The sequence below is a fragment of the Athene cunicularia genome (genome assembly GCF_003259725.1).
Source record: "Athene cunicularia isolate RWA chromosome 4 unlocalized genomic scaffold, athCun1 chr4_part2, whole genome shotgun sequence".
Taxonomy (NCBI): domain Eukaryota; kingdom Metazoa; phylum Chordata; class Aves; order Strigiformes; family Strigidae; genus Athene; species Athene cunicularia.
The window spans coordinates 3,987,607-4,008,126 of record NW_020799099.1 but is presented as its reverse complement, the minus strand read 5'-3'; the positions used below and the strand labels follow the sequence as shown (position 1 = coordinate 4,008,126).

At 37.1% G+C, this 20,520-nt stretch overlaps 1 protein-coding gene across 1 annotated transcript; it reads right to left on the bottom strand.

Annotated features, from left to right (window-relative positions):
* Window positions 1-270: 270 nt before the first annotated feature.
* BBS7 (Bardet-Biedl syndrome 7) lies at window positions 271-20,503 on the bottom strand. Its single transcript, XM_026847591.1, has 18 exons — window positions 20,217-20,503; window positions 19,419-19,481; window positions 18,415-18,590; window positions 17,616-17,802; window positions 16,859-16,931; window positions 15,804-15,920; window positions 14,326-14,456; window positions 13,520-13,604; window positions 11,692-11,794; window positions 10,932-11,124; window positions 9,337-9,411; window positions 8,267-8,332; window positions 6,191-6,330; window positions 5,057-5,221; window positions 3,858-3,967; window positions 3,646-3,749; window positions 2,015-2,138; window positions 271-995 (listed from the first exon to the last, which is right to left on the bottom strand). Exons 1-18 carry the CDS (start codon window positions 20,256-20,258, stop codon window positions 859-861), a joined length of 2,091 nt encoding a protein of 696 aa, XP_026703392.1. The 5' UTR covers window positions 20,259-20,503; the 3' UTR covers window positions 271-858.
* Between the last annotated feature and the right edge of the window lie 17 nt (window positions 20,504-20,520).

Genomic DNA, 20,520 nt, shown 5'->3' with positions numbered 1-20,520 from the left:
GGCGGGGACGCAGGGCACCAACGTGCCGGGAGCGGGGCTTTGGCCGCCTCGGGCCGGCGCACCCCGCTCCTGCCCGGCGGAGGGAGAGAGGGAGGGGCCTCGCCCTGCCCCACGGGGAAACGTGTCTTTCCGCCTCAGGGAGTCGGTTTATTCTTTTTTGCTTCACCTGGGAACAAGGCTCTGCCTCCACAGGCTGGTTCAGCTCTTGCAATTTTAAATAAAAATGAGTGTGAAGGAAGGTGGAGTTTTGAAATGAAGAACAGAGACTCGGGAGAAGCACAGAGGAAGTTTAATGCCATCCACTCTGAACAAGAGCTAAGGTTTAGCTTCAATCAGAGCTGGACCCAGACTAAAATTCAAGGACTTCTCCCCCTTCTAGGCACACACCAGCTACATCAAGTCTGATGCAATTCCCATACCGCTTTCTCCTTGCAGCAGGCAGTATCGTTATGCACAGCTTACCACACAAATTTCTTCTACCTCTGGTTAACTCTCTGAAACCCAGTTTCTCCACATTCTTACACCTGGAGAACAGAGCACTGCTGCACAGAGGCCTGAACAGTACCAAAAACATTTCTGCAAAAAGGGCTTTTGGTATTTACAGTTAAGCTTGTTTTAGCCATGAAGAACAAACACTATGTACAAACAAACTCCATGCACATTTAACATACGCAACAGTACATATGAAGTTGACAGCTGTACTCAGTATGATAATAAATAGAATTAAAACATAAGAGCCGACAGTAGATACAAAAGAGTAAAGTGGGTATTTTAAAAAGTGTTTTGGACTTGATATTGAAACACCTTGATTAAAAAAAAAACAACAAAAAGAAGAAAAAATACTCTCATTTTTCCTTGTCAGGCTGCAGCCTCAAAAAAAGCAATTAGTCCATCTTGATCACAGCCGTCCAGAATTTCCAGAAGAAGAGGAACTTTAGTTTTCACATTGGTGCCTTTAAATTTAAATTTATCTATGAAGAGATCCGTGATCATGCCTGCAAAGGTAAAATCCCAGGACTTATTATTTGCCTTGTTGTCATCATGAGGTATCTCTCCCTTTAACTTGTTATTATGTACCAACTATTCTAGTTAATTCTGGGTTTAGAAACAAGACTCTTTAAACTTCACGTTATAAATAATTATTTACTTTTAAACAAACCCAAAATGCTGTTACAACAGCCCAGATTCCAGCTTCATTCCAAAGTGTGTATTTCTGCCTTAGAATTACCCACATCTGAAACACTAGAGCAAGAGAAACTACCACAGGACTCTGCTTATGCTATACATTATATACATTATATATATATATATATATATATATGTAGGTTTGTGAAAGCTGGTGTCTGGCAGACTCTCTGAGCTGAAAGCTGTACAGGGAACAACAGAGAAGGTTACAGAATTTCATTCACTAAATTACATGATCTATGAGTCTCCCTTCCCACTCCATGGGCATTTTTCTGTTTTCTGATGTTTTGTAACAATCTAGTCACTCATTCAACCTGTATATATTGTTAAACACCATCCTGAATTTGAATATGATCCTTGATCCCGTCCATAAAGACAGGGATCATCTGAATATAAGAAGCTGTCTATTAAACAAAAAGTAGAAAAGTCACTTACAAATAATCCTGGTATTTTCATTCTCAGTGATATGCTTTGTGATGCCAAATCAACTTTAGAAATTCTCAGGTGCACAGTTGAGAACCTTTAGAGAGTTACTCAAAGTTTGTAGTGGCATACAAACCAACCGTTTTCCATATGTGCCAGGTTTTACTGCCTCACCTTGAACTTCTGTTTTCTACGATCAAAATCACTACGTAAATATGCAGCCTTGGCTGTATGACCAAACAGACAGACATACTTACATACCTATTGTGGTCCTGACACTACCCAAGCATACCCACTTATCAAATCACTTCAGCTCATACTGCCTTCACAACTATTTCAGTCACATCCAGCATGCTCTCTGGAGATTAAGTTGCATTTAAGTAAGAAGTTGAATTGATCAACAAACCATAAAGTCTCTCAAGATGCGCGGGTTGTCTCTTGTATTCCTCAAGCAGCTGATCTGCCTCTTCCAAAATGCTGCGGTATTTTGGTAACAGGAAGTCCACATTGCCTTCATGAACTTGTAATTCCTCAAAGACATTTTTAAATAATCAGAATTAAGAGTAGTGAAGCATCATAAGACCATAAAAGTAAGAAGAAATTAAGTTTGGATCTGACAGAAGGAAGTACTTCAGAGACAAGACAATCCCCTTCTAAACTAGAAAGAGTTATTTTCAAAGAAGTGCCTCATTTTCTGGTCTTCTAATGAAATGCCAGATTTTACTTGTCACTTCATAGACCAGATTCTCAAAATCCTGTGTGTTACAGCTTCCAGCCCTGAATATTGTCAGAGCAGGATCAAGCCACAGTCCAGCCCCCATAGAATCAAGCCAAATGAAGGCTCACAGCCTTCACATCTTCATTTTTAGAATAAGAAAATTCCTAGAAAGTGTAGTTCATGCTAAAGTCTGAAAGTAAAAGTAAACTCTGAAAGTATCACTCAATTTGCGACAGCAAAAAGTTTTAAAGACCTCTTCTGAAATGCCTCAGTCTACTGTCAGACCAATTTAAGGTTGATAGTATAGATCTTTTTTAACCCCCACAGAGACTCTTCTTTTCTAGACTAAAGGTAATTGTGCTATGCATTGTGAGTCTGCTGGGATAACAGCTTTCATCAATCATCCCATTATTTTACTGCCTATGAATAAGTTATCAAAAAAATGAGTGACAAAAAATTCATCAACAAAAGATTTGCTGCCTAAAAAAAAGCCTAAAACAAGCAAGATGTGCAACATCATTATTATTGCACAAATATTACAAGCATTAAGAATAAATTGTCTATTATACTCTACCTCCCCAGTTTGCCAAATCAAGCCTAAGTAAAATAATTTTGGTAACAATAAAAGATACACACTATTCTCATTGGTAATCAGTTTTTTCACTAACTAAAGAGTTCTGACAACTAGTATTTGACTCCTCCAAAGGACAAGAAATAATCAGTTACCTATTTTCATATATTCCCCTCACCCTCAAAAAAAAAATACTAAAAGAGAAGATAGCAAGTTTTGGACAGGAAAATCCTGGCTATTGGAAAATGTCCAAGAACTGAGGCAAGCTGCCTAACTGGTAGCTCCCAGTCTAACTGCTGAGGAGTATTAAGCAAAAGATTAAAAAAGCAGGTAATTCAAAAATTATGACACGCTGGGATGAAGTTCCAAAGCAAGGAAGTCGCACCTGGCCTGGATGATCATCCCCAGATCTAAACAACTTTTAAAGGTTAGTGGAAAGAGACAAAGAAGGAACTGGAAAATAACAGCAGGCAAAAAGAAAACGTTAGACGATAAAGCTGGCTGCCACCTTCCATCTGATTTAAGCATCCTCAACAACATTCAGTAATCCTACATGTCATTCACTAGTTATATAGCACGAATGGGAATTTTCCTTGAAAAGAAGTCTGTTCTCCTAGGTAATTAAAATACACATCCTGGGAACAGGAACAGAACAGATACCAGTATGACACACATCTGACTTGAGCCCTACAACCTGATATCTGACAATATAATCCCCCCCAAACCCTTCCATGGAGTTCAGACTTACTCTCAAAGCATCTATTAAGTGAACCTTCTTGGCCAACAGCTGCTGATACTCTAATTTAGGGTGGATAAGCTTCAATGTGTGCCTCACAGATTCTTCATTTATGTCTAGCAGGGAGTCAAAAAGAAATCCAACAAGCAAGTGAATAGCACATATTCTGTTTGTAAGAATATAAAATGAAGTCAAGGACAACAAAATAGAGAAGAAAGTTTTACCATATGATATGTTGAGATTAATCTTCCTTTTAGTAGCTTCTTTGGAAAGCACATCTTTTAGGATGGATATTGTAGAAATGTTGTCAGACTTAAAACATCCCTCACCTTTTCTGTAAAGCAAGAAAAAATTCAAATGAACAAACCTGAACACACAGGCCTGCATTAGATTTGTCCCTATGTTAAAATAGAAGGCTGTATATTAATGCCCAAATCAAAGAGAGAAACCTCTATAAAGGTCATAACGACTCTCTATATATCAGGTGGCTGTATACACACCTATGATATTCCTGCCTTCCCAGTGTAATCTTGACAGAGAACAGTTTGTTTCAGTAAATAAGACAACGCAGTAGACACAAGTCTCAGCTATACAAAGCAGTTATCTTTACTGTATGGAATGAAGTAGGATTTCTGCCTGTATTCATTCCATAAGTTTTATCATCGTGATACCCTGAAGCCAAACAGCAAGCTTCAATACCAGAAGGAACAAAAAACACTCTCCCCTTCCCTCCAAAAATTTGCTACCCAACAGTTCTCTACATTATGAGTAGACAACATGTACAAGTAGGCTGGGAGCAGGCTGCAATCTGTATATTACAACTACTTTCTCCCCACTTTACAGTTCCATTTTCAGGTGAGTGCATATAATTTGCTGAAGGAAGATATAACTAATTTCAGAACACAGAAATAATCTTAAATACAGAAATAATAATTTCCTAGTATAAATTGTAGAAAAAGGTTTTCAGCCTAACGCTTATCACATTTTTGTTTGCAGGAGTATTAAATGCCTTTTAAGTTATTTCTGCTCCTCAATACAAAAATAAGGAAGTTAGAAAGCAATAGGCATTACACAATAATTTCACTATATTAGTTAGCTATGTTCTTTAAATTCTAAAAGCAAGCCATCATCTTGAAAATATATCAAGCCTTTTCTCCCTGGCAATTTTGGGTTTTGGACCAACTTCAAGAGAAACCTGATTGAAGTTACAGACCTCATCATTACTGGATGGTGATTACCCTGGTAATGTTTGACAATCCCTTTTAAAAAAGATTTCTATTCTCTTTAATGGGAATTTTGATGGAGGTGGGGGTGGAGAGGGGACCAGTAATACGTGTATGAAATGGTGCCTGCAGACTGGTCAGGAATGAAAAACACAAAAGCCCCTGCAAAGTCACACTGTGCTTTAGTAATTGTATCTTACCTGTAAGTACTTTCAAGCTGTGTACCCAAGAACGTGTTCTGAAAATAAAATGTGATACTCTCTCCAGCAGGAGTCTTTTCAGGCACCTCAGGCAAGCAAAACACAACCCACGAGTGAATTTCAGCAAAACTGAACTGGCCTTTGAGCGTCAGTGTATTCACGGGTCTATGACATTATGAAATTAAGAAAAAAAAAGTTAACAGTTATGAAGGAGGAGCACCGTTGAGTGCACTGGTTATCTGTATGAAAAAAAGTTTAGTTCCACATGTGGTTTCCTTTTAATCAACACCCTGTAAAAAGTCAGGTATCTCACTAAATCATTACATACTGCAGATTACAGCTACTTTTCTGTATTTCAACACAAAAAGTTATGCGTACATTCAAGTTTTATCTCTTAGTAGGCATGTCAGAACTGGATAAGAAACCAGTTGGAAGGTTTTGATGTATCCCATTTCAAGTTGTTAAACCTGAAACTTACGACAAACAGCAAATATGACTAAGAGCCTCAACAGTCTCCCGTGCTGTAAACCACAGATACAGCATTTCTATCAAGAACGAGGCATAATGGAGCTTATTTGCACATTGAGTAAAATCATTTGGTATCATTTGTTCAGTCCTTCAGTGTTGTTTTGAAGCAAGAAATACCTTAGTGGCAATACAGTATGCTAATTGAGGGTGGGGAAAAAAATCAAGTAGAAATTGCATAAAATAGTAGGTTCCTAACAGAGAGATAAGAGGCAAAAGAAGCCTTGGCTCAGATTTGGAGCCAAATTAGCTGTGGGAAAGAATTACAGTAAAAGGGTGGAGGGGAGAATGAGGCTGAAACTGGAAAGACTGCGGTTACTAGAGAGAGTTTCCTTTCTACCACACCCTCAGCCCTACTAACACATGGGGCTGAACTATAATCCAGTCAGTAAAATGAAAAATAACCTGAACGCAAGGATAAAGAATGGCAAGGAAAGCAGGAACTCATTCAATCTGCATTTTCTGTCAGAAAAAAACATAAAAATGGAACTAAATGCTCAAAATTGTAGGTTAGGAGTTAGAAATTACATACTTAAGAGTAAACGGTGTTTCAACTGGATTGTGTCAGTTTTTCAAGAGAAAAAGGCATTGATTGTTCTTTGCAAATACCTGTTATGGTCAATAGAATGAGTTCTCTGATGAAGTGAAAGTGGTTTAATTTGATATTGATGAACTTGGCAGGTTTTTGGTTGAATTCTCGGAGTTACATATGCTTGAAGTGTCCCATACTGACCTTCAATTGATCGAACCTGCAGCAATAAAAGCAGAACACACAAAAAAGAACAAAAGGGAAAAGATTAATTTACCATGATTTGGAAAATCGGTGGGTATTCAAAATATGTTAAAGAAAGATTGTAGTACTTCAAGAATATTTAGGCTACTATATTGACTTGATAGGGCCACTATAAATAGAGCAGATCAAGAATGTTTTAAAACTTGATGAAGTAGTGTCCAGCTAAGTGCTGCTCTATTAGATGAATGAAATATTAAGAAAATAAACCTCGCTAACTTACTTTCTGATCAGTTAAAATAAAAAGTCTGTAACTTGCTTCTAATTCTTCAGTGGCCTCGTTACTTTTTTTTTTTTTTTTTATTTTTTTTTTTTTTTTTAATTAAGGAAAAAATACATTCTGCAGCAGTTGGCAGCAAAGAATAGATCAAATAATTTAAAAGAGCAAATTGAATTTCAAAGTATGCGTTCATCCTTTTATAACAATCAAAGTTCTTCCTGAGCTATTTTTGGAAAAGAAAGGCCAGATTTAAGTTCAAGTCTCAGAATACCAAACAGGCAGGATGTACCAACACATTCAAGACACAGGACACACTCTCCACACCCTTGAGGACCCAGCAATGCATCAGGCACTCCTCTGCTGAGACCAGCTACACCAACTGCACTAAGTCTGCCACTCACACAGCATCGACAAGAAATAGGAATGTCCCACCTACAGCACCAACACAGCCATCAAAGAAGGCAGAAGAGCTACTGGACCAGCTTTATACAACCAAAAGAGCAGACTGGAGTTCAAGTACAGGTTTGCTTTAGAACCTTAACTATGTCCCCTATTTTACAGGGTCTCAGAACTAAAAAAACCAGTGTTTGGCAGGAAGAGATCGACTTCAATGTTTTTAATAAAAATTAGTAAAGAGTTATCTTTGGAAATAAAATCACTGAGACTTAAAATTTGTATTGCCTACATGCGCACAGATGAAATACAAACTCCACGAGGCAGGTGCAAAACACTGCAGATCCTCAATGGATGGCAGCGAGGTGGCAGCAGAACCTGCACAGATTGAATCCATCATATCAGGATCCAAATGCAAGAGTGACAGTACAGTGTTCCAATGAAAGACGGCACTATGATGTCACAAAACAGAAAGTTTATAAATGTTTTTAATGGGAGACTAAAAAAAACCCCCCTCTTTTTGTGTACTGTGAATGCATTTGATTCATTTGATTCATTTTTCTTGTGTCACTCTTTACCTAGTAATTTTAGTATTAAAGGTGGCCAGGGTCATATTCCTAAATTAAAATAAGAGAATTGAGACACAGGGAGATAAAGTGACCTGCTCAGAACCAATAAGCACACAAACAGCATTTCTTAAGAAGGGGACCTGGGAAATAAGAGTCTTAATTCTGCACACTAAGTCCAATATTGCAAACTCACCAAAAAAAAAGGACAACCACCCCCAACTTCCCCATATTTGATACATCTCACACAGGCTTAAATTTCTAATGATAATCTTTTGACTTGAGAGTTTTAGACAAACAAACACATATCAGGTTAGGAGGCTGCAGTGTTAGGCAACTACATAAAGAGAAAACCTAAAGCCAGTGTGCATGTTGGGGATTTTCCTAATTATGATTTCCTTTATTCCATTATTCCCCCTGGTTGTAGCCACAAAACATGTGAATTTGGTGGATCATTAAAAAATCACCCACATGTCTAGTATAGTGAGCATGGAATGACTGGATTTGCTTCCTCTCCAAAATACAAATCCAGTCTACGTTCCCTGGTTACTTCCCAGTTTAACTTCCTTCAAACACTTCCAAGGACAAACAGTGCCAGAACCTTCTCTCCCATGCCTCTCTCCACTTCAAGTTCCACACACTGTCTCTAGAATCAAGTATTTTAACAATCTGTGATTTTCCAACTGCTTTCATTGCTTTCATTCAAAGCACTTTACCTTAAGTTCAAGTCTCGTAGTATTTGCTTGGCATCGGTAGGTTGCAAGGAGAAAGTTGCTATTTGGCTGTAAACAGCAAAAAACCCAGAAAAATAATACAAAACAGGTCAGTGGATTCAGAAAAGTTCTACTGGTCTGTTTTAACCATAGGCATGTACAGTAAAGTTTTTGCTGTTTATGTACAGCTACTTTACAAAAGTTAAATACAAAAAAGTATTCTTTGGTTCGCTTGAATATTCCAATTAATTTTAATTATGGTAGAATTTTTAAAAAATTCTCTATATGAGAAATCAACTGAAGCCTCTTATACTTTTTAATACCACCATAAAAATTACATCGGTATCTACTTTTCATCTGAAGAATGAACATCAGCCTGCCCCACTCATCTGAAGTACTAGTCCAAGATCCAAAACCTAAAGTAAGATCAGTAAGAAAATACACCACACCCCCACACCCCCCAAATTCATCATTATAAGTGACAAGAAACTTAAAACAGATGGTTGATTTCTGAAAGCTCCAGGGTAGACCAATGTTGTTCAAATTTCTTAAAACTAAAATACTTAGAGGATCATTACAAGAAAAAAGGCTTCACAGAAAATTTCCATAATGCTAAGGTAGTTTCTGGATTGTCCTCCTGGCCCTAAGTAATTCTGTATGTATGAAGTTTACAATTATTATATAAAAAATGCACTAAAAAACCCCAGATTTTTCATCTTCTAAAGTGATTTTTAAGAGATGAACTAAGTAAGAAATACAAGGTTCTTTACCTCAAGTACTCTGAAGTAAATCTGGCAAATCCAGAGAATACAGCAATACTGAATGTGTCTTTCACGTTCCTGATCAAGCAGGAAAAAAACCCAAGAGAGCAGTTGCTCTCAGATCCTTTGCCTTATGTCAGGACCTGCCACTAACTCCTAATTCTGCAGTATGTCTAAATGAAGCTGAGCTCTTCAAAATTACCAAATGAGTAGTTTAAACTCAATATATTTAATATTACAAATATATAAATCTAGTATTAAGAGCTTTCATCATGCAATCTCTACAAATATAATCTCCTTTGTTTCACTTACCTCAGAATCACAGCTGCTAAAACTAACAACAGCAGAATTTTTATCCACATCCAGCAAGTCTATTGGGACATCACTCTGCAGAACACGAAAGGAAGTAGGAGTAAGAGCTTAAGTTCTGAGTAGCTTCTAGTGCATTCATCCTTTAACTGTCATCAATTATTTTAATAATTGAGAGGCAGTGATTGCTTCAGCCAAGAGGTAAAAGCCTAACAGACAAGCAGTTTACTACTTAATCCCAGAGTAACATGATGATCTTTCTCTTATTCTTTTATGGAGTCCTGCACTCTTGTGTGACTGGCTTACAACAACTTCAGTGTATGATGTATAAGATCTTTCAGACATGAAGGTATATTCACATCTTTCAGACATAAGAGTACACTTCATTCATATGCATGAAGTATATTCACAATTGAAGTATTTCCCTATTTTGAGAGATTACAATATTAATTCAAGAAACCAAGGATCATATCACATAATTATTAATGATCCTTTTACTTACAGTAACGCTTCTGACACAGACCACTTCTAATCTAAATGTGTTTTCACTAGAATTAAATCTAACACTGTTTTAAAAATGAGATTAAAGGGTATTAGAATTATTAAATACTTGACTTGGTTCTGCTTTATAACTTCAAAGAAGTGTCAGGAATCATTGATAAATATGCAACATACTTCAAAAAAAAATTTTAAAAACAATTTTATTGTTTCCTCACAGCAGAGGAATTCCAGATACTGCTTTATATTTCTTTAAAGAAAAAGCCATAAATTCTAAACTCTACATTAAGTTCAGGGCTAGATCAATTTCATTATTCCTCACTTAGCCATGGAAACAGCAGATACTATAGAGCTGCAAATTAGCTGTAGCTTAGCACTGCTCTAATAACATCCTTAATAAAAATAAAATTTTTATTAAGAAGTGAAGAGTAAAATCCTACAGTAGTTCTGTCCCATTTGTTATAGCAAATTCACCTCACAAATTCTTCCTTGTCAAATTTTTCTCCCCATGCATATCCCAAAAGAAGGTAATTCAGTAGCACTCCTTTTACTGACTACCAAAGATAATATTAATTCCAGCTGACGCAGTAGGAGGAATAACTAATTAAGATTGCTCTACTTGGCAGGACTATTTATGACCAACTGCACACAAATCAAATGCTGTTCCACACTGAGAGTGAACAGGTGCCCATACCACTCTAAAATCACTTTTCCACTACACAGGGTATTTAACTGGAGAGCAATAATCTGCACCTCATTTAAGATTTAGTGAATTAATTACTGTTTAAATAAAGAGGGACATGCAAAAGCAAACACAAAAGTTATAGAAATGTGTTGTACAGCAAGGATTCTGGTCTATTTTGGTAGTGCAGTGTTCCTCTGTTCAATAAAGGTTTAAGTTGTATTTGTTCCCTAACAACGATTTACAACAGTGACTTAAAACATTTGCCAGGCTATACACTTTGATTCCCTCTTAGAACAACTCAGACATTTAAACCCCCATACATTTAAGATACTGTAACTCAGCTTTTTCAACTAGAAAGTCTCTGAATGTTCTATTTGTACATCAAGAAAGCCAACAAGAACAAACCCACACTCACCTGTACCAGAACATTGTCTATAGCTGTCTGTACCTCCAAGATGAGGCTGTAGCTAGCATCATCCTTATTTAATGTAAACTTATCATTCACACTAAATGCAGGTACTGATGAAACAGCAGTACTGGACTGAGAAGACTGCTGGTATTTTTCTCGTTCCTGAAGTACTTTCATCTGTAAGTGTTCCAATTCATTCCTAGAAAAGGGAAACCACATACAATGTCTTAAAAAACACCAACTATAAAAGATGCCCTAGAAATTAGGTAGATTAGGCTTGCAAGGAAATCACGTTTATCTTCTGTCCACAATTCTCCAACCAGAAGTGGCTGGTGACTCCCGTTCCACATACATAAAAAAGATAAACTATAAACTGTATCACATGAAAATGTAGATTCTACTGTACCTTGCCAAAAGAGATTTCCAAGTGATGGGAAAAGACAACTTTTTTCCTTCAAGAGTACAATGCATTTTGAATTATATGCTAGTGATTACTTTTCTCCCACCATTTAGAAGCTATAAGCAGCATGGAAGAAGGGAATCTTATCTTGCTGATACTGAGGAAGAAGGCATTAAGACATCATCATGTGAAAGCAAGAAAGAGACTGTGAAATGAGGCTGCTATTCATTTCTACTTTGAAAATGCTTGATTCTATTTCTAGATACATTAATGATATAGAAAAGCCAGTGAGACAGGAAGGAAAGATGACGTTTCAGCTTTTAACATTTCAGTTCTTCCATTGAAATTTCTTTCTAGTGCAATTACCTTAAGGATGAAATCTTGCTCTGCATTTCTTGACTTAATTTTAGTTCTTCACCTGATCCACCTTCTCTATGGACAGGTTCTGTAGTCAGTCCTGTCAGCCAGCCTAAACCAATATATGAAGTTTATATTCCTTATAAGCTCTAAAGAAAAGTCTACACTCAGCTTTTGTATGTGTGGAGCGATGTTTGTTCCAGATACTGGGTAGAGAGAATCAAGACATTAGTTTAATCCTTTCTTTGAAGGATTAATCTAGACCCTAAACATGACTTTTTATGGGTTTCATTCTTAACTTACAGATTGGAAAACATTACATATTCTTTTTCATTAAGTACTTTGAGCAATTCTTTTTCATTAAGTACTTTGAGCAATGAATCCCTCTGTGGCAGTTTTTAACTGAATGCTTCAATTTTTCCCCACCTTTTTTTTTTTTTCTGAGAAAACCTTTAATAATTGACAGGACTATAGTTGAAACCAGAACAAAAAAAAGCTGTGCAATGTGTTTATAGCAAACTGTATGTTGCACAGGGTGCTTTGAGACTGAATGCTACTGGTTTAAGTGGAAAAAATAAATCATATTTTTGTTTACTTAATTACATTTACTTATAAAAGCAAACACTAACTGACTACATCCTGACATCTCAGGTATGATATGCAGACTTGAATGGGTGCTTACAGCTCTAGTTACCTCATATAATGCATGCAAACAGTAAGATAGCATTATTATAAAATGCACCATAAAAGCTGACATGTCCACAGTCTTTCACATTCCTTAGCTATCTACTTCAGGTATCAAGAAGGCCCAGTAATGGAGCATGAACTTTAAAAAAAACCCCACAGAAGTCCTACGCTGCCAGGCTTCAAATATAGCTTTTGGTGCTCTAAGCACTACTTTTCCTGATCTGCCAAAATACGCCAAACTCAGTCTACTGCACATCGTACCAGAGTTTCCCTTTGAAAACCCACAGGTGAATGTGGGCTTTCACTTTTTTATTTCTTCTGTGATTCATGAGTCTTTATAACATTGCCACTAAAAGAAGCCACAAAGTACTTTGGCCACAGTATTACTGCAGCCTGTCATACCAAAACAATTCATATCTGGTGAGGTGTAAGAGTCTTTTAATCATCCAAAGACCATTTAAAAGAGGCACTTGAACACCCTTACTTCTCAATGACTGACTGAGAATTGTATCTTGACAGAACACATGACTTTGAATATGAGAGGTTTCAGTAGGCTGAGTTTTTAGCACTGACTATAACCAAAGATAGAGAATTAGCAGTATTTTAGCTCCCAGCAGTTAACATATGCAGCATGTTTATCATGGCCTCTGTGACAGTCAGGCCAGTAACTCAATTCCTACAGAGGGGCTGCTAAGACGCCTCACATGGGGAAGCTTTATTTTCTTCTAAAAGCGAAATCAACCCGATTTAAATCCCTGTGAAGCTGAAAAGAAAGTTATGTAAAGGATGGGAAAACCAAAATAAAAAAGCATGTCTATAAATATTTTTAATGCCAAAAAAAAAAATAATTCCTTCAGACATCATTTCATCAGTTAGGCAGCAGTCTACACCAGAGAATAACCAGCCACTGTGTTACACAGCAGAACACTTTATAAATATCTTAAAATATAAAACCATAGTTTAAGTGTAAGAAACTTTTTTAAAAAAGTGTAAACATTACATTTGAAGAGGTACTTTCAACAAAATATTATAGTGATCCCAATCAGTACAAAACTTTTAAGAGATGTGAGCTGCAGGAACAACATAGCCTGCTCCATTTTCATCATTTCGCCATATGCAACATTTACTGAGTAAATGATACGAAGCTTACCTGAATATGTGGATGCTAAAATTTCATCATACCCATCTTTTCCTACACAGCCGCCCTGGATTGATGCGATGCTCTCTGACAAAGCCTTGAAATAAATACATTCAAGCAGACGGAAATATCACTGCACTCATTTTAGAAATGTGGGGGGTTTTGTGAGGGTTTTAAGGGTCCTTTCACCTGCATCACAAAACACCTACCTAGAGGAACATCATCTAGACCTACAAAAGAGTAAACTAGCTGGTGACTATCACAGCTAAATCGGGGTGCTTTAACCATTCCGATTTTACTCTGCATAACAAAGACATTCAAAAGCAGTTTAAAGCAAAACACTGATGGGTAATATCTTTCAAGCAGGAATGAGTAATCTTGACTGAAGGTGGAAATAACTGCTATTGGTTCAAATCTACTCTTTTTAAACAATGCATACCCAAAGTAATTACGCTCAGTAAAGTCCTGACAGCTTACATTTATTATTTTACATGTAAAATACAGGCTATATACAATATGGGGTTGTTTTTTCACTGGGAGAGAAGCACGGTATTAGGTTTCACCCAGGAGAGACTTCAGTAGTCAACAGAGCCAGAACTTTAACATACCTGCTCCACTATTTTGATTTTTGCTCAAAACAGGACTGCTTCACTTTCTGGTTCAAAAATATTAGGATACTGATTTGACGTTCATATCGTAAACATTACAGAGCTCATTTTAGTAGTAATGATCTCGTAAATACATTAAATTCTGAAATACATTTTTTTTAAAAAAAATAATTTTGCCAGCAAAGAAGAGTATGATGAATGTGGGCTTACATGGTCATATCGGAGGACAGGATCATCTGCACTCTCAAAGTTATAGATTTCTAGCACTCCATCATCTCGTCCCACAAGTAATTCTTTAACTCCATCTCCCAGAATGTCAAAACTATCAACACATAAGATACCTAATAAAAAGGAAAACAACGCAGTTTACTTGACCTTTACTCGTTTATGACCCAGTAATACACAGGGCACATTCAGTTACATGGAAAGAGATTCTTGGTCGGGCTTTTAAGGTTTTATTAATGCTATTTCGGGGTGAGTCCACTGGAGGGCGGAAGTCTCTCACCCGAGCCTGAGATTCAAGATTGTACAGCGGGTTTTGCAGCAACCAATTTACCCTACAGTTCCCTTGGTGAAAAGCACTGAACAGAGAACCCCTCTGATGTTCAGTTTACTTTTGAGGGGTGTAACCCACTCCTCCCTTGTCAAACATTTCCCCAGATGAACTATTTGTCTGTCCACGCTACAATAACTTTGCCAGCTGAAGAAGCAAGCATTCTTTGTTTCCCAGAATGAACTCACAGCTACCGGTAAATGGATTACTATGAATTCTGGCTAAGGTAACAGGAAGAGGGTTCTGACTTGAGCCAGAGCCGGACCAGGTACTGCTACCTGACATGTTAGTGGACAAGCCCACTACTAGCACATGTGGAACCAGCCTGTTATGACAACTATTCGTGTTTGCACTGGACAGACAGGGTCTAAAAGAAGGAAGAATCAGTGAAAGAGTTTGTACACAAATTAATATGTAAAATGAGATGGAATTTAACTTCTACGACTCCTTCATATTCCATATGAAGAACAAGGACATGCTAGGAAGCATTTCAAGAAATTAATTTAGGTATAGCTTTTATGAAATTTAAAAAAAAAATTATTCCTGGTCTTCTGCTTTACAAAGGAGTATGAGCTAATACATGCTGCAGAAGGCTAAAACAGGGAAAGTGTCGTACTGTGCTCTGATCAGTTAAGCCTCATAGTGAAGCTTTATTTGAAAGCCTTATTCCATCTTCAGACAAAACCCCTTATAATGGCTTTAAAAAAAAAAAAAGAAGAAAAAAAAAAAAGTCGTGCAAGGAAGATGCTAATCTTTCCTCTGAAGAGACCTGAAGACCAGTGAACATCTGAAAATATCTGGCAGGTACATTTACACTTAGAAATAGTCACCAAAATGATAAAAGCCGCAAGTAATCATGTATGAATCAACACTGCTTTACAAATTCCACTTTAAAAATACTGTAAAACCAAAAGCATACTAAAGTACTGAAAATAACCCAAAGCAAGACAAACTGATTAGAATTATTTATAAGAAAATCAGAACAAAAGAGAGCTCACTCATACTAGTACTGCATACTCACATTAACTACAATATGCCTCCAAAGTATCCATGAATAAGATTTCTTGATTTTTATACTTGCAATTATGCCTCAGATGTGCTGGAAAGCTAAAGAGTGAGAGACTGAGACACATACCTCCTCTCTTTTTTTCATTTCCAATTTCCCACTTAGGTATAGGCTTGGAACCAGTAATCTGAGAAAGACCCAGTTTACCATCAGAAGTTCCATACACGATTTCTTCTCCAGAATCACCTAAACACATAAACTGAATTTAGAATTGATAAAAATCAAGTACACCAACTGAAAAAAATGGAAAGTATCGTGTAGTTACACTCTAAAGCCCAATGGAATAAGAAAATACTAGCATTGGTGTTGTGTAATAGAACTGTTAGGCTTTAAATCCAAAACCAAATACATGAAAACTGCACCTGTTCTGATAATTTCTTCATAGCTATCCCTCTTCTGTGTATGAATGCCCCCCCTGCACTGGAGTTCTATCTAAAAACCATTCATAATCCATCCAGTACTTCAATTTCAGCAAAGACAGGCTATTAAATTGCCTTTACTGAAGAGAAACAAAGGGATTCATTCTGAACATGCATCCAATAGTGAATGCTGTGCCAAGATTTAAGCAAGTAAGAACTTTTTCAAACCAGATCTGAATGTCATTGTCACACAATCTAATGGAAACTAAATTAAGAACCAGATTAACACACTAAAGCGATTTCTGTTAGGTGAGAGCAGATCAGCAAGAAGGATGATCAAACTATTTTAAGCTTGATCCTTCCACAGTTTTAGTTTATGTGAGCTCTACTCAATATTCTCATCCATCCATGGACAGATGCAACAAATGATTCTAGTTATGGGAATCCATGTGTAAGAGAAACCCAAACCCAGCACTTTGACAAGGCCCCCAAAAGTCCAGTTTGTATTTACTCAATGAGACCACCTTATATCTCACTACTCTTGTAAGAAGCTTTCAATTACCTGTGAATAGAATCTAGAACTGTCTAAAAGTCATTTGCTTGTATATATATTTTTTGTAAGACATGATTTCATGTAGTTTTCTGCCACATTTTTAACATCATCTTAGAAATCAAGGCAAAATATAGTTAACAACAAGCAATAAAATCTTAAAAATATCATAAGATAACATTATTTAGTTATGTGTATATTCAAAATCTTGTTACCCCCATTTCCATTGTTTAGAGCAAGAACAGTAGGTGGTCCAGGAACCTCTACTTCATATAGTAAATCAGATCCCTAAAGAGCAAAGAGAACTATCTTGAATGAGTGTTGTAGAAAACAAAACAAAAATCCAACCAAAATGAAAATAAAAAAGCAAAAAAAAACCCCAAACACCAACCACAAACCAAACGCCCACAAGCATAAGGACAAGATTATGATGGATAATAGTAAGGGATATGCTTCACTTATACAAACTCCCAATACGTATGGGAGAACCATTTCTCAGCCAAAACAGGGTGAAGTTTATATAAATAAAACACAGGATTCTTGAAATGTGTTATTATTAAAAATAATCTGCAAACTTGTGTAGCAAATAAATTTGTTAAATGGCTCAGACTTGTCATAACATTAATTTGCGAGAGCAAGAATTTCCAAACTGATAAAGACTTACACATTTCATTTCCTTATGTGAGCACTTCTAGTTAGAGGGGACCAATTTGTTAACTACTTCCACCTATAAATTCCAAAGCCTCTTTATAGAGGGTTTACTAATCCTCACTTTGCAAGTTTATAATCTTGATTTTCCATTAAAAAAAAAAAGTATCAGCATTACAGATGGTAATGCTGTCAAGTAAGATACAATATACTTATCCTTATGATGTTTTAAGACATGCTGATGTGCTGATACCCTTAAGAATTAGTCAAATTCTGTGATATCAATACATAATACATAAAACATAAACAAGTGAGTATTTTAACCTGTAAAACTCTGAGGACTCTATCCTGACATGCAAGTACCGGTGTAATGCAATTCACTTTATCTACAGGAAGACAGAGAACGTCATTGATTTTATCTCCTGATAGGTAGTAGTGCTGGTCTTTGCAGTCGCAGTAATGGTTATAGATATAGCTCGCACACAGAAAGAGATCTGCTCCTGAAATATGCCTGAGAAAAGAAAACATTTCCTGTAGCATTCTCCCTGTATAGTTGCAGTGACAGCCTTCTAGCCCTACTATATGCATGCACTACCACTTGCAGATTCAAGGCATTAGTGGGCCCCACAAGCTGTCCTGGCTATTAAAAACCAGGTTTCTGACGAATGCTAAAACCACATGATTTCTATAGCTGTATTTCCTACTTGGTCTTCACATAAAATCTTAAGAATATCTTTATAGAAACATCATTAATAAATTTTGATGATACTCATTCTTCTCGAGCTGGTTTATATATGACAGCATGCTACAACATGCTTAAAAAAGAAAAACAAAAATATTTGTTCTTGTTCTCCTACAGGAGAGGTATATAGACATAATCCCAGCTCCCCTCACCTGCATTTGCACTGATGGGAGTGCCTCCAGGCCCCTCCCAAGCCCCCCTACACTTTCTAAACTTCACCATGATTTTTTAAGTTCCTTCCTACGTGTCACGACACAAGCTAAAGCTGGGCTGGCGCTTTGTGTTACCTACAACCATACAGTAAGGTAAAAAAGGATTTCATAAAATCATAAACTAACAATCTGATACAGCTGTTACAAAAACTTGAAGTATCATACATACATAGCTTTGATGCTTTCTGTGAGGTTAGTTTCAAATGAAAGAAACTGCTTCCCTCTTTTTGTGAAACCTCTAACTTCTGACCCTGTAGCCACAAAAATTTTCTCTTGTGGTGTATTAAGAGCTCCTCCCAACTCCAATCTTGCAATTTTTTGGCCTGGCAGGGTCTTGAACACTGGCTGTAAATAGAAAAGCAATTTTCATCATCACAGTATTGTAGGTATGGTAATCTTTTAACATAAAGAATAATTAATTGCTTTACAATTTCTGCCAAAACTAAGGATAATACAGATTATATGCAGACAAAAATTATCTCTACATTTTTCTTCAGAATCACACAGCAATCAAGCATTTTATAAATCAGTAAATATAAACACTTGTAAAATATAATAAATTAAGACTTTATTATCTCAGTGTTATTCATCCACTGGAAATTACAGCACTGCTAGTAGCTGTAAGTTTTTTGTTTGTGGGATTTTTTTAAAAGAACATGACACACATGCACTCACTCCCTCTTAGGTATTGCGTTCTTATTCCAGAAGACTACACAGATTTCTCTGTAATGCTATGGAGTCCCTATGAGCTGACTATAAGCTTCCTCAAGAAGAAAAAAATAAAAGCTTTTATCATGCTAGGCATACATCTAGGCTCATAAATAGCAATCACTTTGTGAAAATCCTCTAATGTAACTTAGTGAATCATTGCAGGTTTCTGTCCAGACACAGTACCCGAGTACAGGCTTAAGCCCAACTGAACTGCAAAGCAAAAGGCATTAAACTGACTTTTTTTGTGATGATATACACTAGTGTCTGACTCTACAACCGTGGAGAACTGTGTACCTGTGTCCAGGCATGAGATCATCATGCCCACATCACAGCTAGGTATCAGTCCAGAGCTCCACCTAGACACCTTCCACAGGTACCTTATTTCCCACAACAGAAACACACTTTCAAAGTTAATTAGGAAGATTTAAAAAATAAAATTTTAAATGGTACATTTCCACTTACCACAGCTTCCCCTTTTTTTATGCCAAAACATGTAATGACCCCATCCTGATCTCCAACAACCACCTTCAAAAGTATAATACATCATTATTTTTTATTACATGCATAAATAGTTTTTTAAACTACGCTTTTCCTATGTTAATTATGTTTCCCTGTATTTAAGTACTTAAATTCCCTGTATTTAAGTACTTTAAATTTATTTAAATTAAATTTAAATAAAAAGTACTTAATTTACATACCTATATGTAAAAAGTAGATAAACCGCTACAGATAAGATTATCTATAGTCCTAGTCCGTAGTCCTTTAGGACTAAACCTAAGAACGATAATTCACGCCATTGCATTTAAAATCCTTTTTCTGCTTTTAGTTGTGAATGCCAGCAACCAGCAGGTGGAACACTCCAGAAAAGCATATTTGGGAATAGTTGTATTTTCATATTGAGAATTTATTATTAAAAAAACCCCCACTGTTATTTCTATTGTGTTTTCCTAAGGCTCCTTAGCTTGAACTTGTATTAAGGAAAATTAAAAAAGCAATATCTCATCTATGATGTGTTAGCAGAACAGAAATCGAGAAACACAGAAATTCCTTGCTGTTTCAGTGACGCCTAAAATTTTGAAAATTCCTCATTGGTTCTGAAAGTGTTCCAGAAACAAGTTCAGACTTTTTTTTCTCTACTTCTTTCAAAAGTTTTCCACGAAGTTCCAAGAATCTGGTTCCAAAGTTTTTCCCTATAACGTACTAGCTAAAGGAACCGAGAAGAGGGCTGCTGACCGGCGCCGCGCTGCCGACAGCCGTTACCTTCTGGGTCGCCTTGCGCCCCGAGGCGGGCAGCAGCCTCATGGTCTTCTGAGCTGTCACCCCCACCTGAGGAAGACACAACTCTCATGGAGCACGTCCCGGCGCCGGTGGCCGAGCGCACGGCAGCGGAACGGGCCAGGAGCAGGGTTGAGGGCTGGGAGGGGTGAGGGGAGGCGCGATGCCGCGGGGCCGGTGTGCCCAAGGAGGGGGCGTCCCAGCCCTGCCGCGGCCTGCCCGGCCCCGCTGCCCAGAGCACTCGGACCCTCCTTCGGGCTTCTCACCGGCCCCGCCGCCCTCGCGTGGG

Bases quoted from the DNA above. Each gene is read 5' to 3' on its own strand.
- BBS7 (XM_026847591.1), bottom strand. From the start codon at position 20,258: ATGAGGCTGCTGCCCGCCTCGGGGCGCAAGGCGACCCAGAAG. The intron at 16,932-17,615 runs GTTAAAATACTC...TTTGCTCTTTAG, and splicing joins GAGTCCTCAGAGTTTTACAG to GGATCTGATTTACTATATGA. The intron at 9,412-10,931 runs GTGAGTGTGGGT...CGTGTTCTGCAG, and splicing joins TAGACAATGTTCTGGTACAG to AGTGATGTCCCAATAGACTT.